General features: G+C 38.3%; 1 protein-coding gene across 3 annotated transcripts in view; it reads right to left on the bottom strand.

The window, feature by feature from the left end:
- PCSK5 (proprotein convertase subtilisin/kexin type 5) overlaps positions 1-21,302 on the bottom strand; it is a 475,536-nt gene that overhangs the window by 167,142 nt on the left and 287,092 nt on the right. For 2 of the 3 annotated variants that reach the window (XM_023213308.1, XM_031934085.1), the window contains exons 14-20: positions 21,133-21,276; positions 16,612-16,714; positions 15,414-15,607; positions 12,259-12,343; positions 6,927-7,024; positions 6,364-6,493; positions 5,841-5,956 (exon numbers count right to left, since the gene is read on the bottom strand). In XM_023213308.1, the coding sequence (XP_023069076.1) occupies positions 5,841-5,956; positions 6,364-6,493; positions 6,927-7,024; positions 12,259-12,343; positions 15,414-15,607; positions 16,612-16,714; positions 21,133-21,276 (870 nt within the window). Of the gene's footprint in view, positions 1-2,155; positions 2,347-5,840; positions 5,957-6,363; positions 6,494-6,926; positions 7,025-12,258; positions 12,344-15,413; positions 15,608-16,611; positions 16,715-21,132; positions 21,277-21,302 lie in introns of those variants that run through there. The other variant, XM_023213309.2, reaches the window with a different exon arrangement.

Below are 21,302 nucleotides of genomic sequence, written 5' to 3'. Positions count from 1 at the left end.
ATAACATTAACTTAAACTTTGAAAGCATTATGTTCTAGTTAATAATGTTATGTAGATAAATGAGGCAGTAACACACTAGTAGTTAAACCAGTATTTCTGCAACGTGCACCTGCATGGTCAGTGGGAAATGGAACGCACGCTGGTAGACCCCGATGAATTTTGTTGTCGTGTTGATGGTTATGCGTCTAAGAAAACAGACATCATTTTTATCTTTCCTATCACAGTAACCTCGTGCCTTAAATATTATGGGCTGGTTCAGTTAAATAGATTTCTTTGCAGGCAAATTCAGTTTTGCCATCTGCTTGACCTTGCTTTAGGCTTGTGCTTGCATTTGTCCATGTAAGACTGTGCCTTTAAATGTAAAACCGTATGCTGTACCCAGGATTAACTTTCACTTTTTTTGTGTGTCAGAAAGGGCCTGCGGTATTATGAAGGGGAAGACTGCTTAGCAAAATCAGTTGGTTCCCTCATTACTTATGAATCATTATGTGATTCAATAAAATTGCGATGCTATTAAGAGGGTCGTCAGATAATTTACTTATTATTCACCTTGTGTTGTAAGTTATCTTTGATGTCTAGAAATATTTTCAAGGCAGGCTTTTTACTAGCTTGCTGTTTGGATGGGGACCTTAGCATCTACTTCCCACCTCTTTCCCAGGATAGTCCATATTGACAGTGTTCCTCTCCTCAGCTGTGACTCCAGCAACATCTTCGAAGTAAGGCTCTCAGAAGCATGAAGCCTGCAAGATGGCTGGTCACTCGTAAAGCAAATGAGGTCACCAATGAAGCTTTGATATGAAGAAACTTGATATCAGTCTACCCTCCCCTAAACAGAGAAATTGTCAAAAGATCTATAAGATTTCATCGTTTCTGGCCACTAATTCAAACAGTGTTCTTATAATTCAGTCTTCTAGTTTTGATGAAGTGTTTAGAGAGTCATAGAAAACCAGTGAAAATATTTCTTAAAAAAAAAAAAAAAAAACCCAAAGAAACAGATCATCTCAACATTCAGTGGACCAGCATATAATAGTATGGCATAGTTATAGAGGGACAGAGGAGTGGGAAAATAAGAACTAGAAGGGTACAATCATGCCACCCACATTCAATTTCCAGTTTTATTTTCTTAAAATGACAAGATGAAAAAACTTCTAATAAGCACCATTGAAAAAAGTTGCCTGGCCAACATGGGCACCAGCTTAAATATTACTTAAATAAATTCAATTTCTTAAAAATACAGGACCTCTTAGAAACTTTTGATTCCAGGAAGAAATTTTCTGCATCATATTCAAAATGCTTCCCACCATGACAAATGGAATTTCTGATGGCCTTTAAAAAAAAAAAAATGGGGGTAATGGCTAGATAGCACCAAGAGGTTGTGCAGGGTCTACAAAGTTAACACTCTGAATTTCAGGGGAGCTGGATCAGCCTCAGCTCATCTATGTACCTCTGCATTCTGTCCATCTGTCCATCACCAATTTGACTATACAGAGCAATCCCATTTGGCGAACTGTGTGTAAAATAACCCGATCTACAATGGAAAAGCCAGTAGCAGCAAGTCTATCTGATGAAACCAGTGCAGCAGACTTATCAAGTGAGTAAAATGCAAAAACCAGTACATAATGCAGGAAGTAAATGATGTGTGGAGAGATCAACGTTTCACTGTGAAATACCACGGCAAACGACACTAAACACATCTCGGTAGGATGTTCCTAATGCCCTCAGGTCCAGTTCTCTGTCATTTCCCCCAATGGTGGACTCAAGCATGCAAGAGCTTTCTATTTCATTTTTGTCTATTTATGCTCTTGCGATGTTTTGGAAAGGTATTTTTAGGTGTTTCAAAGGGGGAAATAAGCAAATCAATGCAAAAGGGAAAAAAAAATGGACCTTCAAAACCAGGGCAGGAAATCAAATCATTACTTTAACGTCAAATTTTGGCATCAAATGCTTTGGTCATACAATACTGTCTCTGTGGTTCTGGCTGTTTGTTTAGCACTAAACACCCAGTTATAAAAGGTAGGCTTGTTGTAGGTTTATTATTTTTTTTCCATTTAAGTTCTGACAAAACAGTTCACCATCTCCCTGCACAAACTTGAGAGAGAGAGAGAAAGAAAAAGAGAGCAAGAAAGAGAGAGAGGTGGCTTGCTTTTTTTTTTTTTGGCTTTTTTTTTTCTTTTTAATAATATGGAATAATCTATAAGTCTACAGGAACAAAGAAATCTAAGATGGCTGCTCAGCCTTGAAATGTACATGTTTTGCAGCAAAGTTGTTGAAGAACCTTCCGTTGGCACAGATTGTTCTTTTTCACAAGCATACAGAAGCCTCCTTCCGCCCAGGACTCTTCCGTTGCTTTTCCAGAAGTCAGCAAGAGAGAAGGGGAGTTGAAGACCAGAGCAGCATGATGGACACACACGGAAGAAGGTTGTGATTGGCCAGAGAGGCAGATTTGGGGGATTGGAAGAGATCATTCAGGAGTAGTCAACAGGAGGAAATTTGGTCCACCCAAAGTGATTTCAGTCAACAGCATTGTTTTTCAAGGAGAGACATTGCAGTCCAATGTAATTGGTATCCATTTGTGAAAGAAAAAAAAATTAGAAAAAGAATAAATTAGAAATCAATTAATAACACAAGCAAGAAATTTTTCTTCTTTGAGTTACCTAGAGCAGAGAGTATACAGTCATTTATACCATATTTCATTGAATCTAAGACACAAGATTTAAGATGCACCATCATTTTAAGTAACAAAGGAAAAGATGCTTCTTCATGTTAAACTGTGACACAATATTCTCTTATCAATTAGAATTTTAATTTTATACTTATTAAAAGTATTTGTTATATTTATGTAACACTGTTTTGTTTCCATGCTTATGCAAGAATCTTTCCTTTGAATATTGAACAATAGTTTAATTTTCGAACCTCTTTAGAACCGCAATTAAATTCAACACGAGAAGAAGCAGTCATGTGCCTAGCTCGGTTGAACAGATATCTCTGCATCCAAGTCTCATATCTGGGCAGTAACACTGATATCACATCAGTTTTCTGGTCAAAAGCGGTTGTAAACTGCCACAAATTATAAGATGCATCTGATTTCCGAGATGATAAAATGTAAAAAATATGTCTTAGAATCACAGAAATACGACAGTTGAAAGAGAATAACTAACACATCCTTAAGTGCAGCTGCCATGTGATTTCAAAAGCCTGGTGAGCCATCAATGATCTCATTTTGTAACTGACCTGAAAATGGGCTCACTGCAGATACGATTCTTCATTTCCCACTTCTGCCCACAATGCTGACTCTGCTTTTAGCAAAGCGCCATTTGACATAACTTGTCTGGTACTCACCGTGGTTTAGGAAAGTAGTTACAGCACTGCAACTCTTGCAATGCATGGTACCAAGTGCTATTGGTGAACATTTCAAGTTACACTGGATTTCCTGCATCAGTCACTTTTTGTTTTTGAGACAGAGTCTTGCTCTGTTGCCTAGGCTGGACACCATCTCTGCTCTCTGCAACCTCCAGGGTTCAAGTGATCCTCATGCTTCAGCTACCCGAGAAGCCGGGATTACAGGTGCGTGCCACCACGCTTGGCTAATATTTGTAGTTTTAGTAGAGATGGGGTTTCACCATGTTGCTCAGGCTGGTCTCAAGTGATCTGCCCTCCTTGGCCTCCCAAAGCGCTGGGATTACAGGCATGAGCCACCATGCCTGGCCCAATCTCTTTCATCTTCCTCAATTTTCTGTTACTAATTTACAAAAAATTCTGGTCATATTCAGAAATAGGGGAACCACGTTTTTAAGTAAAGTAAAGGAGGCACTTGTGGGTAACTAAAAAATGATACTTACATGGTCCCTGTGGTGCCATCACCCCAAGCCTCTCTCACCCCAGTGTGCTATAGTAGAATCAGCCCTGGCCAGAAAACCTGGGAACACAGGGCCTGTGTCGGGCCCATCCCTGCCCCAGACCAATCATATACTGGAAAAACCATGGAGATGCAAAGTCACCTACGATGCTCCAAAGAAATAAGACCACAAATGATGTCCTATCAGTGCTATCATGTGCCCAGTCCTTTCTGACACCTTTTTGAGATTCCTCGTAGGGAGTTGTGGAATCATCAGATGAGGTCAGTAGTAGTATCCTCTTCATTTTCTAGAGATGGTGGAAATGAGGCCCAGGGCAGTTCATAACCTGCCCAAGGCCTGGAGACCAGATTTGAATGACAGCATTCTGACTTCCAAGTCCACATTCTCCTGACAATGGCACTGTTTTTTCTTTCATGAAATTTCCAGAAGGGGAAACGTTCAAAAGAAGGGAAAGAATAAACCTAGGGCAGTGATTGTGTCAGTCAGATTGTTGCAACTGCATATTTTTTGTTTTCTTTTTCTATGTTTATAACAATCCGAAGATGTTTTGAACAACAATAGTTTAAACAATTTCTTTTTACATCGTATCTTTATCTTTCTATATCTGCATAAATTTAGGAGTAAATTTCAGGGTCCCTCAGGTATAAGTTAGTTCACAAAATGTTGGAGTTGGAATAATTTAAATTCATTCATTTTACAGATGGGGAAACTGAGGCTAGAGAGGTGAGGGAACTTGGTGTTAGCTAAATTGTTAGGGAGAATTGGATGTGCAGTGGTTCTTAAACCTGGCTGTAGATTAGAAACACTTGGGAAGTTAAACCCATGATCATGGGCTGCACCCTAGATCAATTCAGTCAGAATATCTGGGGATGGTGCTGCATCCTGGCATCTTGGTTCAGAATCATTGGTGCAAAGAAGAACAGACCAACATTTTGAAATATTAAGTTCTATACTTAGGTCTATCATTTCCTAGCTCTACACCCTGGGTTTTCCGTTCTGTAAGATGAAGATATTACTTCCTAGCCTCATAGGCTTAATGAAAGATTCAGATACCATTTAATTACTGTTTATATATCAAAATTATAAACAATCCAAATAATAGGTGACTGGCTAAAAACTGTAGCATCTTCACATGATTGAATTTTATGCTGCTATTAAAAATAAAGTTTCCTAAAACTGTAAAAACATAGGATAATGTTTCTGCCTAATGCTTAGTGCAAAAAGTAACATACAAAACTCTATGTGCATAGTGTTTTTAAAAATCTGGTGAAAAGTACCTATGGTAAAAACTGGAAAGAAATACAACAATTAGCTAGAAAATGCTACATATTGTGTAATTCCAGTTATATAGATTCTGGAAAAGGCAAGTCTATGGAGACAGTGAATAAAAAAAAAAAAGTAGGGGGAAGGAGAGATGAGTAGGTAATTCACAGGAGTTTTCAGGGCAATAAAACTACTGTGCATGGCACTATAATATTGCATATATGTTATACATTTGTCCAAACCCACAGAATGTACAACCAAGAGTGAGCCCTAATGTGAACTGTGGACTTTGGGTGATGATGATGTGTCACTGTAGGTTTATCAACCGTAACAAATGTACCCCTCTAGTGCTTGACGCTGATAGTGGGAGAGGCTATGCCTGTGTTGGGGGAAGGGGGCATATGGGAAATTTCTGAACTTTCTGCTCAATTTTGCTTATGAATCTAAAACTGCTCTCAAAAAATGAAGTTTTATTAATTTAAAAAATTAACCTGAGCTATATTGGCCAGTGCCACTATAGCTGACTTATTTCTTCTTGCAATTCACACAAACAAACAAATCCATTAAGGGCAGAAGTTCAAGATGAACGAATGCCACCAAAATATTGGGCATGTCATATCTGATGCATACTGTGTTTCTTTTTTAAGGGGAAAAATATTAGTCCTGAAAGTAGAAAGATCATACTTTGCTCATAAGATCGATATGAGCAGTTGTACTCACCATCCTTGCAAATGGCTCCCATTTGACACATTCCTAAGTCTAAGAGATACCCACTGGGGCAGCTTGTACAGTTCTTGAATCCTGGGCCATTACACGTCAAACAACTGGTATCACATCTATGAGAAAAATGTATAATTTTTTAAGCCATTCACACATGCACAGGGGAAGGTGTGTTTACTAGTAACCTCATAATGTCTTAAATTTAATTATCCCTCTGAAGATGACTCAAAAATCCTTTTTCACAAAAATTGCTAGGTTTGATGACACAGGTAGACACTGTGATTTTAAAGGGTATCGAGCATGTACTTGAAATTGAAATAGTAAAGGTATTAAGGCGCCCCCGAGGCAAAGGAATAAAAATATCAAAGATAAGCTGGGTTAAAGCTTCACAACAGTGTCCACAGGTACATGTTTAAACCTAGTGTTATCATTACAAATTCTACGTTTACTTATTTTCTTATGAAGGTAGTCATCAAAAGAACTTAGGTCTAAATGCTAGGGCCCAGGAAGCAGATCCACTTACTTTTTGCAGGATTTGTATCCATTCTCTGAAGAGTGGTCAAAGTAATAGCTGATACTACAGCTCTGCACACATCTCCCATCCTCCATGAAGTAGCCCTCTGTGCAGTTAATGCACCCATCAGCTCCTGCCCCTTAAAAGCAAGACAAGCACAGGAAATGAGAAAGAAAACCTCAGAGGAGGTGGTGTCATGGGCTGCTTCTTTAACAGTTTGAGAAAATGGCATCAACCTGCTATAATTTTAAGATTAATAATTGAATATTCATGCTTTTTCTTAATTTCCCTGGGAAAAAAGCCTTCCCAGTTAAAATGGAACCTCTTGACAAAAACATCCACTCCCTTTAGAAAGAGGAGATATCACTGGGCTATGTAAGTTTCTCAATGAGGATAGGATGCTGATGACTGCTTGACTTTCAATGAGAATACACACACAATTATCAAAAGAGAAATATACTTCTCCAGCATTACTTTAAAAGTAGTAAGTGGGTTGCATGAGTGACGGCTCAAACCAGAAAGAAAAGCAAAACCAGAACCAGGAGAATAAACAAAAGAACTAGGGAAGGTACCAGCACAAGTGGCGCAGAAGCGGTGGCAGGGCTGGCAGTCCTGGCCATTGAAGTACCGTCCGTCTTCACAGGAGACAGAACACCGGGATCCCTGCAGGCTGGAAGAAGTATAAAGGGAGCTTCAAACAGACTGTTGTGATCAGGCCAAAATGTAATGACTCCCCAAACTCCATATGTAACAGATACAGTTTCCCTCAGAGGCCAGTGGACTTGGCAAAGCTTCAAAGCAGGGGAAATAGCCCGTGTAGCCTTTTTTTTTTTTTTTTCTCCTCTCAATGCTTGTAACGTTTCTCTGTGCCTACAATGGTGTCCATAGCATACACACATGCTGCTAGGCCTTGGGGACATTCTCCTTAATTTGTTAGACTGATGGGCACCCTCTTACTTTGTGCAACATCTTACAACCCAGAGGTTTTAAAAAGTATTTGATTGACAAAAGAATCACACTGTCTAGCAATATGCCCAACAACTTCTTAATATCCAGACTTACTACATAATAAATTAACATGATTATAAATGCAGTAGGAACGCATGGTAAAATGAATTATGACTGAGCAAAAGTGTACGACCATCCTGTCCAATCCACAGCTCAAACTCTCCGAGTAGCCATTCTGATTGTGTTTCTGATTTTAGTCTTCTATGGGTTCTCATCAAAACAAGATTTAAAATACTTCTGCCTCTATTTCTTGGTTTATTCATTTTAAACACTCTAATGAAAAATTTATCAAAACTGTACTGCTATTTCCCTAATCATCTTGACTTTTCTTTGTTATTATTTAGTGTTTCTGGGAGTTAACTATATTAATCTACTTAAATTTCTATTCATCTAGCAATATGAGATAGTATCTAATGAGTTGTCAGAATGTCAAATGAGAAATGCATATTTTTCTCTCCCTTCTAATTTCTGTCAGCTATCATATTTTTCGCAGTCTACAGGTTGATTCTTAAAATTGAAAACAAATAAAAAATTGTTACTATATTTGGCTAGGCAAGGTGGCTCACACCTGTAATCCCAGCACTTTGAGAGGCTAAGGTGGGTGGATCACTTGAGGCTGGGAGTTTGAGACCAGCCTGGGCAACACAGTCAGACCGCATCTCTACAAAGGCTAAAAAAAAAATTGCTAGGCATGGTGGTGCCTGCCTGCAGTCCCAGCTACTCGGGAGGCTGAGGCCAGAGGCTTGCCTGAGCCCAGGAGTTTGAGTGAGCTATGATCGTGCCACTGTACTCTAGCTTGGCTGTCAGAGCAAGACTCTCTCTTAAAAAAAAAAAAAAAAAAAATACAAATTAATATAAAAAATTACTCACTGAATAACTAGTGTGAAATATAGAAAATGTAATCCTATGCTACCAAATCAATGAAACTAGAAGATCAGTATCTAAACAGGGTTAAATGGTTTCCACTGTTTTAAACTCTTTATATTGCTCCAATTGACATCTTAATTGACTGCTTTGTATGTGGATAATGCTAATTTTAAAAATTAAAATTTATTTTTCCCTATGCTCTTAAAAAAATTTGGAAGGTACAAAAACAAAGTTGAAGAAAAAAGAAACCTGAACAGTCCCCATTAGCATTTTAATTTATTTCCTTCCTGGATTTTGTGCATTGATATTTTTTTTTCTGTTTGTTCTTCACCACTATTTAAAAATTTACAAGTCTCTTGAGGCAAAATGGTCAACCCTGGAAGCCCTTAGAAAAATGCAAGGAGCCTCAAGGAGACTAAGGGCAGCATAACTGAAAGTGGACTTCATTCATAGATCTCACTGGCCAGAGAGAGAGAGAGCGCGAAAGCAAGCGGGGGAGAGAGCTGTCAGTCATTTAAAAAGCCAAAAGAAAAATCCCTTTCCCTTTCTGTAGCACTAGAAAAAAGGATATTGCCTTAAATGGATCCATTTGAGAGGAAATAAGGACCACCGAAACACTTCTCAAAGTTAAAAAGCTGCCTAGTTTTTCTAATACAGGACAGCACTTCCTTGTGAGGCTGGCATCTGTTCAGCAGGACACAGAGGTTGCACTGTGTGGAGAAGGAATGAGGTAAGGGGGACGTGTAACAGACAGTAGTCACCAACCCTGAAGTTTGCTGCTGCTTCCAAAATACAGGTACTGCGAGGCTAATGCACCTGGTATTGTGAACGCCTCTGTTCTCTCTGTGATAAACTGGCCAGGTGAGACCTGTGCTGTACAACATAATCTGGCACACATGGCTACTGAGACTTTGAAAGGTGGCTATAGTATGGCTAAGCAACAGAATTTTAAATTTTACTTAACTTTAACTAATTTAAGTCTAAATGTGAAAAACTGGCACTTGATTCCATTATTGGCAAAAATTTGGGTAAGTCTGAAACAACTTGGCTATGCAAACTTTTCTTTTTCAACTATAAAACCTAAATAAAGATCAAATATTTCTCATGAAAACAATTTTGTCTGAACTCAGATGTGTTTTAATGGTAAAATATACATCAGATTTTGAAGACAGTAAAACAATGAAAAAGAATGAAAAACATCTGATAATAGTTTCTCAATTGTTGAAATGATAATATATTAGATGAAATAAAATATTTTATTAAACTCGAATTTCCCCTGTATCTTTTTACTTCTCTTAATGTGGTTACTGGCATATTTAAAATTACATATATGGCTCTCAAATTTCTATTGGCATACACTGGTTTAACATACCCTATACAATGTTCCCTAAGAAATAATTTATTTTATTTTATTTTTTATTTATTTATTTATTTATTTATTTATTTATTTATTTATTTATTTTTTTATTATACTTTAAGTTCTAGGGTACATGTGCATAACGTGCAGGTTACATATGTATACATGTGCCATGTTGGTGTGCTGCACCCATCAACTCGTCAGCACCCATCAATTCATCATTTATATCAGGTATAACTCCCCAAAGCAATCCCTCCCCCCTCCCCCCTCCCCATGATAGGCCCCGATGTGTGATGTTCCCCTTCCCGAGTCCAAGTGAGCTCATTGTTCAGTTCCCACCTATGAGTGAGAACATGCGGTGTTTGGTTTTCTCTTCTTGTGATAGTTTGCTAAGAATGATGGTTTCCAGCTGCATCCATGTCTCTACAAAGGACGCAAACTCATCCTTTTTTATGGCTGCATAGTATTCCATGGTGTATATGTGCCACATTTTCTTAATCCAGTCTGTCACTGATGGACATTTGGGTTGATTCCAAGTCTTTGCTATTGTGAATAGTGCCGCAATAAACATACGTGTGCATGTGTCTTTGTAGTAGCATAATTTATAATCCTTTGGGTATATACCCAGTAGTGGGATGGCTGGGTCATATGGTACATCTAGTTCTAGGTCCTTGAGGAATCGCCATACTGTTTTCCATAATGGTTGAACTAGTTTACAATCCCACCAACAGTGTAAAAGTGTTCCTATTTCTCCACATCCTCTCCAACACCTATTGTTTCCTGATTTTTTAATGATTGCCATTCTAACTGGTGTGAGATGGTATCTCATTGTGGTTTTGATTTGCATTTCTCTGATGGCCAGTGATGATGAGCATTTTTTCATGTGTCTGTTGGCTGTATGAATGTCTTCTTTTGAGAAATGTCTGTTCATATCCTTTCCCCACTTTTGGATGGGGTTGTTTGTTTTTTGCTTGTATATTTGTTTGAGTTCTTTGTAGATTCTGGAAACGAGCCCTTTGTCAGATGAGTAGATTGCAAAAATTTTCTCCCATTCTGTAGGTTGCCTGTTCACTCTGATGGTAGTTTCTTTTGCTGTGCAGAAGCTCTTTAGTTTAATGAGATCCCATTTGTCAATTTTGGCTTTTGCTGCCGTTGCTTTTGGTGTTTTAGACATGAAGTCCTTGCCCGTGCCTATGTCCTGAATGGTACTACCTAGATTTTCTTCTAGGGTTTTTATGGTATTAGGTCTAACATTTAAGTCTCTAATCCATCTTGAATTAATCTTCGTATAAGGAGTAAGGAAAGGATCCAGTTTCAGCTTTCTACTTATGGCTAGCCAATTTTCCCAGCACCATTTATTAAATAGGGAATCCTTTCCCCATTTCTTGTTTTTCTCAGGTTTGTCAAATATCAGATGGTTGTAGATGTGTGGCATTATTTCTGAAGGCTCCGTTCTGTTCCATTGGTCTATATCTCTGAAATAATTTAAATATCTTTTATTTCTCATGAACCAAGCATGGGCCAGATGCTACAAAAGGTATTTTGTAACTGTTATCAGAGTTAACCTTTATCACAATCCAGCAAAACCGGGGTTATTATCATTTTGTAGAGGAGAAAATGAAGGCTTGGAGTAGTCAAGTGACTTGCCCAAAGTCACACAGTTAATAAGTAGCAGAGCAGGATGTGAGCCCACATCTACTTTCTTTCTGTTTATTATACTGCTTTGCTCCTCCTCCAGGAAGAATTAGGTGGCTAATTATTTCTCAGTACTGAAGTCTCGAGATGAAAATTGCCAAGTAAGCTAATACTGAATGCATTCATGGGGGGAGAGGGGGAAGGAAATAAAGCCATAGATAATTGATCAAGCTAAATGAAAATGATGCTCCAATACTGGTTAATGGTGAAGAATGTACCTACCTGGAAACTGCCTGGACCCTGCCTAGTTTACCTCCGATCACAGGTGGAAATAAAGATACGACCAATACCTAAAAGAAATCCAGTGCAGCAGAGTTCTAATTCCACGTACAGCCCTAGTCCAACTCCTCACTAAATGCAGAATGGTCTGACCTTCCCTACTGAGATCAAGAGGCTACCTAGTTAATTTGAGCTGTACATTGCTCTCTTAGAGAGTAGACCAACGATTGAGCTTTAGCAATGAGCAAGTCATCCTGTTCAAGGAAAACATCTCCTGGTGTTAAATCTATGTGCATACCATAGCATAACGGAACCAAGCCTGACGTACTTAAGATAAGAGAATGATTGGGTATGTGGAGAGAAATAATAAAGATAAGGGAATAATTTCCGACCGTCCAAGGAATGAATCAGGGGGATGAAATATAATTCATTGGTATTACCTGCACAGTAATCCTTGACTGGCACAATGCAGGTTAAAAAGCACAAAGAATGCCTCTCAAATTGCCATTTTTATTGACTTATATCTGAGCCATCTTTTCTAAAGAGAATTTGTTTGGATATAACCCTTCTTTAGCCAACACAGCATCCCATTTTTCACGTATAATACTAGAGCTAATGCAAATAGCAATCAAGTGTTTGAATGGGAGTCAAACCAAGGGTAGATCGTAAGAGGGCTATTTATTTATCGTTTTTTCATTTTATTTACATTGAGAAGCTCTTTGGGCTGTGTTACTTAATAAAATCCTTCACTCTCTTACCTTAACCCATCCCTACATTCTGTACAGTTATGGAATTCAGTACATGTCTTGCAGTTTTCACTGCATTTCCGGCAAAGATTTTTCTCTGTTAAAAAAAAAGAGAAAGTTATAAATCAGTTGGTCAATTGGATTCCATAAAAGCATCAGAGATGTTCTAATGCTTGCTAATGTATGCTATAGTACCTATGGCCTTGACTAGAAAATTGCAGGAAAAGCCATAGAATCACTATTTGTTATCATTTCTCAGCAAACCAAGTACAGACAGGAACTGTAACACTGGAAAACGCCTTACACTTCTCTGCCATTTTGCAGACAAGAAAATGATAGCCTAGCTAATTCTTAGTTGAACAGTTTATAGGCCTTTTTTTTTTTCTTCTTCTTCCTAGTCTGTCTCCCCAGCAGGGTTTCCTAACTTGCAACAGTGCAAATCCCACTCACGAAGCTGGGACAACATCACTCTATAAAGATTGAAAGGCAAGGCCTGAGACGGAGGAATGGGAATGTAGACCCTCATGCTCCTAACTTTTAGGGCTGGTCAGTTGAGCTGAACTAGAGAAGGGAATCTACATTTAAGACTGCAAGGTAAGGATTGCTTATTTCTTACATTGTTTATTTTAAACACTATTTTAGTGTCTTGTACTTTATAGTAGCCGTGGAATTGGTATAAATGTTGTTATAATTCAGATAATATCTATATTCTGGAGAATAGAAATGCATCATTTGAACAAGTATACTGTAAATACTTGCCTTCCTAGTTACTACCAGGTCCATATTGAAAAAAGTTGGCAAATTTATGGTTGTTCTATGGAGGAAAACATTTGGCATATTAAGGAAGGACTTCTACCTTAGACAAAATTTTGCTAAAGTCTTGGTACCTGCTCTGATATGCAGGTGGATTATAGCCATGTGAATGTACAGAACTGAATGAAGCTTTTTCTTCATGGGCTTCCATCTGCTTTTTAAATGTTGGTGTTCTTCAGGGTTCCATAGAGAAACACAACTTAGTGGATCCCTGCAAGTGCCTGCTGGATCAAGTCTGAGCCTCTGAGCATGAAATACGAAGCCCCTTACAATCTTAACAGCAGTCATCACGTGGTCTCTCTCACTGTCTCACTGAGAATACTGAACATGCATAGGATCTTAACTCAGATGACCTAGATTTGCATTCTGCTTTTAGCATCTCCAGTGGGCAAGTTCAGGGTCTCTGTTCTCTCACTCATTAAATGGAGATTACAATGTTACCCACCTCTCTGGTTGTCTTGAGAAGTTAAATAAAATTAATTATTCAAGGGAACGATACGAACTATTAAGCACCATAAATGTGTTGGCAGTAATTATTACTAGTCATGATCATATGTGATCACTATGTTGTACATAAATGGAGTCATTAGAGAAGAAAACTATAACATAAAGCAATGACATAGATATACAAACCACCTGTATCAACACTTTGTGGTAGCTGAAGTCATAGTTTGAACACCTTAATTAGCTACCTTCTAGGCTCTGGAAACAACTGACTCTCAATTGCCTTGGTTCTGTCATACAACATTCCAGAATCAAATTTCTTTTCCAAGGCTCAACCTTCTTGATAGAAGTTTGACTTTTTTTCCCCACAAGGAATACTGCATATGTCTGTGGATTCTTTATGCTCCCTTCTCTCTCCCAATTTTTCTTTTCTCCCTCAAGTCAAAGTTCATGTTCTAAATTTTGGGGCAAGCAAGAAAGGCAGAGTCCTTACCCACTGCCCTAAAGGGTAAGTTGAGAGACCCTGTCTGCCTCACAGAGAAATGCTCCTCATTGAAACCAGAGGGAATTTCACTTCTTAAGAAGCAAGAGCATTCACTTCAGATTTCTTGTCTGATTTTATTGTAAATAACTCTTGTTCCTTTAAACTTGAGTTTTCTTTTTTCTTCCTTAGGTTGTGCAGAAACATGAAATTTCAGTGCCATCATATACCATGGTATGACGTTCTGGTTAAGAGAAATTATCCAGAACTCAGAAATAAAGTAAGCGATAACTGCAGTCCTTTTCAGAGCCACACTAGAATACTGTCTAAAAGGTCTACCTTAAGACTATTTAATTCTCTAGGGCAATATACCTTCGTGTGTTTGCTAATGATGGCTGATTAGGGCCCAGACTCTGTGTTAATGCACAGATTTGTGTTTGGTAAGGTTGCAAATTACTTCTATTCATTAGAAAAAAAAAACACACACACACACACACACACACACTTCCCCAAATTCTACTTGTATGGCCATGTAGAAAATTATTAAATGATTCCATTGAATAGGATTTCCATTTTGCCTTTCCTGGTGGACTACAGTACCTGATCATCTTTCCGCCCTGTTCGTCACCTTGCAAGTTCCCTTATTAGTGGGTTAAATAAGTCATTGACAAATGTTCATTCTACTCTTAAAAGACAGTCATATTTTTTGAAATTTTAAAAACCTATATTTTGATATCATACAGGCCTGGTGTCTATTTGGTCAGTGTGCGGAAAAGAGCAGGCCTGAATGTTGTCCTTTGCAAATCTGCTTGTAAGGTTGGTCCATGTCTGGCACATCTGGGAACTTGAATTTTGGGAGGGTTCCCACTACCCTGAAAAGAGTGGCTCACTTTGTCTAAACTGTTTGTATAAATAATATGGTTTGTGGGGAACACCTATTTTCCTTTGAAGAGTCTGGAATTTTGGTACGTGTGAGGTCTGACCAGCCTCCAGTGACAACCCTGGGCCCCGCGTCTCTAATGAGGTTCCCTGGTAGACAACATTTCATGCATGTCGTCACAGATTGTTGCATGGGGAACTGAACACGTCCTGTGTGGCTGAACCGTGTCCCATACGCCTTTTCCCATTGATGACTTTTTTTTGCTGTAATATCTCCTATCTATGAGTTCATGAGCACAACTATATCCCAAGCCTTGTGAATATTCCCAGCAAATCACTGAATCGGAGGGTGGGCTTGAGGATACCCTGATAAAGTTACAAGCATTTTTACATAAAGCTTCTAAAGGGTTCGCTTAAAATAAATGAACTAGATCCTGTTTGATAGGAAGCACAATTCCAGATTTCACAAAGAGGACTATCCCTCCTGAGGTCACTCAAATGAAAACCCCACATTTCTTCTCCAAAACCCAAATATTTGAAGTGAGCTTACTGGTATCCTGATATGACCCATCGGGGCAGTGAGTAACACAGCTGTTGGTTTCTTCATTCAGAAAGTATCCATATTTGCAGGACAGGCACTGGTCACCATGGCTCCCAAAGCAGGACTCACAGTTGGGGGCACACTTCCTGCAGCGCTTCTTGTCGGCGTGGTAGTGGCCAGGGGGGCAGCTGGAGACACAGATCCTGCATTGTGAACCAATAAGAAAGAAGGCAGCGTCACGAGCGAACCAGTCCTCAGCATTCTCTTGCAGGTGCTAAGCAAATGGCTGAGCTCAGCCTCCAAATCACTTTTAAACCAGGATGCCAACACCACATCCAGAGAGCCAGATTGTTTGTTAAACTTCCTCCTGCACAGTGTGCTGAAGTAGCAATGCAGTTATCCAACACCAAGTCTACCTAAGACTTGTCAAACCATTTCCTGGTTTATACCTAGCCCTTGAAAAACGATGATGGTTACAGAGAGGAAGGTTATGGGGGTGAATCAGAGGAAAACTATGTGGGAACCATGACTTTATTCAAAAAGGTCCCTTTAATAAGGTGTGACTTCTATTTTCATGTGTTGTTTGTCATATGGATCCTGTATGTGTATATGTGAGTGGCGGTGGTGGTTGTATGCTGTTGTCTAATATAAATATATTTAAATTTATGTTGTGTCTGAGAACACTTAAAAAAAAAAAAAACTTTCTTGTTTGCCCATAATGGAAGGACAGAGTTTTATTTATCCATTCAACAAATATTTACCGAGCACCAATTAAATGTCAGGCATTTTGCTAAGTGCAGGAGATAACAGAGGCTGAGAGACAGTCAAAGTCCTCCTTTCTCTTAAGGAATTTAAACTCCAGCAGACTTACAGCAGGAATTCTTAACATGTCTGGGTCTGTCTGGAAGGTCTGGAGGGGCAGGTGCTTAGCTGGTCCCTCCACCATCCTCCAAATGTGAGAGAAGACATTGCAGTTTCACAGCATACACGCACATTTTGCATTTTGTAACTCAATATAGTTTTCACCACTCTGAATAACACAGGGAGGCAGTCGGCCTGCACAGCAGCCTCTTTTCTATGCTTAGGTCCTGGTGGGAGAATAGTGCAAGATGCCAGTGGCCTGCACACACCCCATGGTATTAGCCTTGCAGGGACTCCTAAGATGCCTGGCACATGCTGTGGGGATGTGACTTGGCCCCTCTCTTACCTGGTATTGTTTTTCAGCTTGTAGTAGTAGTGCAAACAGTCATTGCAGTGGTCTGGTCCTGGCCCGTCACAGCCAACCTCACTGCACTCAGGGTCGCAGGGACCTTTCCAAAAGACATTAGAACAATACTTGGAAAAATGATTTTAGAGCAGGTAAGCTTTACCTTGAATTTGCTATAAAATAAGTCTTTTTTTTTTTCTTATGCAGAGAGTTTCTTTAAGACAGAGGAATAATTTTCAATGTGGCTTTAGGTCCAGAGATGAGCTCTTGACTTTTTTTGACTTTTGATTCTTAGGCAACCTCAATTGCCTAGGTATAAAGAATGTAAATTCTAGTCATGGACTGGTCTTCAAAGCACACATGGCTGTCTCGTGGTTGATAAATATTTTAGAATTCAAATGAACTGTAACAACTGGAAAAAAACCAACTGCAATTAAGTATGTGTAATAATAAAAAGATTGGATTTGTAGAAAAGAGAGAAGTTGTTGACAAAAAAGAAAAAAGAGTTATTATTTAACGCCTGGACCAAATGACCTGTCTCATTTAAGATCATTAAAGCTACTGAATACCTCTCAAATACTGTAGCCAGGAAGAAACACCATTATGGCACCTGGCACAAGCTTATCAGCATCCAGTCTCAGACATAGATAATAGATTTAAAATTGCTTCCTATACAAAGGCCAACGGGCAATTCGACAAAAGAAAATGATATATAAATTTAAAAAAATGCAAGCAAGTTTAAAGGATTCCAGACCTGAGATGAAAGTTCCCAATCTCTCTTACTACTTATTCTTTGGTATAGAACTGGAGAGAATGCACAGTAAGGAAAAAAAAAAAAAAAAAAGTCAGAAAGATGGAGCACTTTTGTGATTGATGAAAAGCTTTCTAATGACATGGGCTAGTTTTAGAAATTTTTAATTCTTCTCTTCTTTGTTTGCCATATTCTGGAACATTTGGTCTCATAATCTGCAAACTCTTCCCCACTGAAAATTCATATGATTTTAACTAGCAATAAATATATTGAATGAAATGCACACATAGTAAATCAAGGGTAGTAGAAAATCTACTTATTTTAACCCAAAGGACTTACTGTTATACCTTGGTTTCTTTGAGTCATTATGGGACTATGTTTCACAATTACTGAATCACAGAAACATAAAATGTTAGATCTCGGGTGGATTGACTTAGATAAAAATCTGGTAGTCAAATACCCTCATTTTACTGATGAGGAAACTGATTTTCCAAGAATTTCAGTGGCTTGCCCAGTATCACATGGTGAGGAGGGGTCAATGTAGATCCTGACACCTAGGTAAAAATTTCCTGCTTAGAGGTAGCAAATCATGTACTAGGGATGACTTCTCCATCTGAATGGAAATAAGTCATTTCAAAATGCTGCAGACTTGACTTGAATATACTTCTGATTAACTGCAAGAGTCATTTGACAGCACTGCTTATTTCTATTTTCCCCAAAGCTTCAACCTGATCTCTAAATTCCATAGCTACTGCAACTTGGGACATTTTAGCCGTCTGCCATCGTACACCAGGGGAGTGGTGTCTCTGCTGCCTATGGACTGAAGTTCAGCCAGCTGTGATCTCACAGTCCCTGGGATCCAATGACACAGTATGGGAATCTGGTTATGATAATGCCATCTGTGTCTCTAATCTAAATGAAGGTGAAAATTGCAGCTCCAAAGGAAAGGAGTCATGGGTGGCCCTAAATTTTCACCAGATGACTTCTAGAATTAAAAAAAAAATCCCAAACATTTATTCTTGATATTTGCCAAAAGGGCTCTCACTGTATGGCAAGTTCACATGCTATGCTGTTTCTTTTATCATCTTAAACTGTCCCTGATGCAGTTTAGCATTGTAGGTTGCAGGATAATAATGCAATAATTGTCTTGGTTCTCTCACAAGTGCCAATGTTGATGTTTTAGAGATATAATCAGAAAAACCACAAAGATGTATAACTGTTCTAAACTCAACATTCCAAAATTTGAATGCAAAACATTACCAAAATATGAATAAAGAGTAACAGCTTACTATTACACTCTATTTATGTTATTTTGGATATACTTTCTCCTATCTGAGAAGACAAAATAGTTTGCTAGTTAAAATATAAATAGTAACGCTATAGGCTCAAAGCAAAACATCACAAAATCTAATACAATCCAGCTCTGATTAGCTCGATTGGTCTTAATTTCAAGCATGTTTATTGATTCTAGGATGCTATTTGTTTAGAATAAAAGTAACTACATGTGTATTTAAGATACTCTGTTCAGGTGGTTAATGAAGTACTTTTATTTTCAGCATTTAGAGGAAAATCTCAGAACTGCAAAAAAAAAAAAATATTTCTCATCTAAAGATACATTAAACTTGTATTTATAGTTCTTTCTATTTTTTGAGACCGAGTCTTGCTCTGTTGCCCAGGCTGGAGTGAAGTGGCATGATCCCGGCTCACTACAACCTCTGCCTCCTGAGTTCAAGTGATTCTTGCACCTCAGCCTCTCCAGTAGCTGGGATTACAGGTGTGCACCACCACACCCAGCTAATTTCTTTTTGTATTTTTAGTAGAGATGGGGTTTCACCATGTTGCCCAGGCTCATCTCAAACTCCTGAGCTCAGGCAATCCACTCCCCTTGGCCTCCCAAAGTGCTGGGATTACAGGCATGAGCCACCGTGCCAGGCCTATAAACAGTTCTTCATTAGAAGAAGCTTTGTCCATTATGTGTTCTATGTCATATCTCAGAAGGATTGAATGCTCCTAGGAGGGCTAGCCAATGCAACAAGACAGTAGTCAGAAATAATGATGAGAAGGACAACAAAGCCGATTTGCAGATGCTAAGGCTGTAGTACCTAAACCATCCCAGAAAATCAACACTAAACTATGTAAATTAATGAGAGAGTTAAGCAAAGTGGCCATATATAAAATAAATACAGCCAATGGATTTCCTACACACCAGCATATACCAGTTAGAAAGCAAGGAATATTTTCCACTATAAGAGCAACAAGGCCCAAAATACGTAGGTGTAACACTAACAAGAAGAAAACTACATAAAATTAAAAGATTTCAGTAAAATGGGACATGATCTATGTTTTAAATGGAAAGATTGTATGTTGTGAAAACAATTCTTCCCACAAGATTGCATATAAATTCAAATTAAATTCCAATGAGACTTTTAAAGGGAGACTTAAAAATCATTCTAAAATTCATCTGGAAGAATAATAGGGCAATAATTGCTATGGAAATGGGAAGCAGATGTTCTACAAATATAAAAATACATCATGAAATGAAAACAAAACAGTGTGGGTGGTATTGGTTTGAGAATTATTAGATTGATGAATCAGAAAAGGTGGAACCAGAAAAGATGCTGGTATAAGATCTTACTATATTGTCATAAAGGAAGCATCCTAAACTAATAAAAAAAGAAGGGATAGTTACTCAGCCAATGATGTTAGTCTGTTTGGAAAATAACTAAAGACAGAGCTTCAATTGACACTATATGTCATAAACCAAAATGAGTTCCAGATGAATTAATGGCCAAATGTAAAAAATAAGAGATTACCAAACAAAGCATGTGAATATTCAGTAGACATTAAAGGATGAAACTTCTGCAAAAAATCAGTGTTATATTTGAGACCATAAACTCCAGCCTCTAATAGTTTTTTGTCAAAACAACACAAAACTTACATTCTCAGTGATAAGTGAGAATATGTTTTCAGCAAATATGAAACAATGTGAGAGACAATAACATACAGAGTGTTCACAAAGATAAGAGGATTACTGCACTTTGAATAGAAAAATGGGTAAAAGACAGTTGTATTTAATTCAGAGAACTACAGAGGAAAAAAATGTTTAGAATTACAGGCAATCAAAGCTCTAACATTTTTAAAACGTTCACCTCTTTCTTTTTTTACTTTCTCTTTCTATTTTTTTCCGTTGGCAGGAATGAGTGTAATAAACAATCACATAGCTGGTCACAGTGTAGACTGGTACATCTTGTCTGGATAGCAAGTGACAAAATGTTTCCAAGCCCTAAAGCTGATTATCCTCTTTGATGCAGTGAGTCTCAAAACAGAACTCTATTCTAAAGAAATAATGAAGATATAGACAAAGATTGATAAATAATACTGTTTATCCAACCCGTGTTTAAAATAGTGAAAACTCTGTAAGCGAAGTATGTGTCCCAGATTATGGATTAACTATATGTTACAGTACAATCACAGTATGGACTATTAGCTTTGTAGATAACACATATGGATATTTGAATATATAAGTGCACTGATATATACACACACACAGATATTAAGGGGATAAAAATAAGATGGAAGAAAATATGTCAGAATATGGGTAGTATATTGCTCTGTTCTGTCATTCCATTCCATTCCATTCCCATTCCATGCCCACTCCCACTCCACTCTACTCCATTCCATTCCATTCCATTCCATTCCATTTCCCCCTGTGGTGGGATGACACATGAGCTTTCTCTCTTTAGGCTGTATCCCACTGGAAGCCAGCTCACCTGCATAATCCTCTGTGCCATAGTCGTCTGTGGGGTCTTCAACTCGGCTATAGCGGAACCGTTCCACTTTAGGAAACTCATTGGTTGGTGAATATGGCTGCACGGAGGTGCCATAGAGGACCAAAGACCATTCTTTCAATTTACCTTGAGAAATAATAATGAAATAGCAG

Source organism: Piliocolobus tephrosceles, chromosome 14 (genome assembly GCF_002776525.5).
Source record: "Piliocolobus tephrosceles isolate RC106 chromosome 14, ASM277652v3, whole genome shotgun sequence".
Taxonomy (NCBI): domain Eukaryota; kingdom Metazoa; phylum Chordata; class Mammalia; order Primates; family Cercopithecidae; genus Piliocolobus; species Piliocolobus tephrosceles.
The sequence above is the reverse complement of the archived record's forward strand: the minus strand, read 5'-3'. Positions and strand labels throughout refer to the sequence as shown.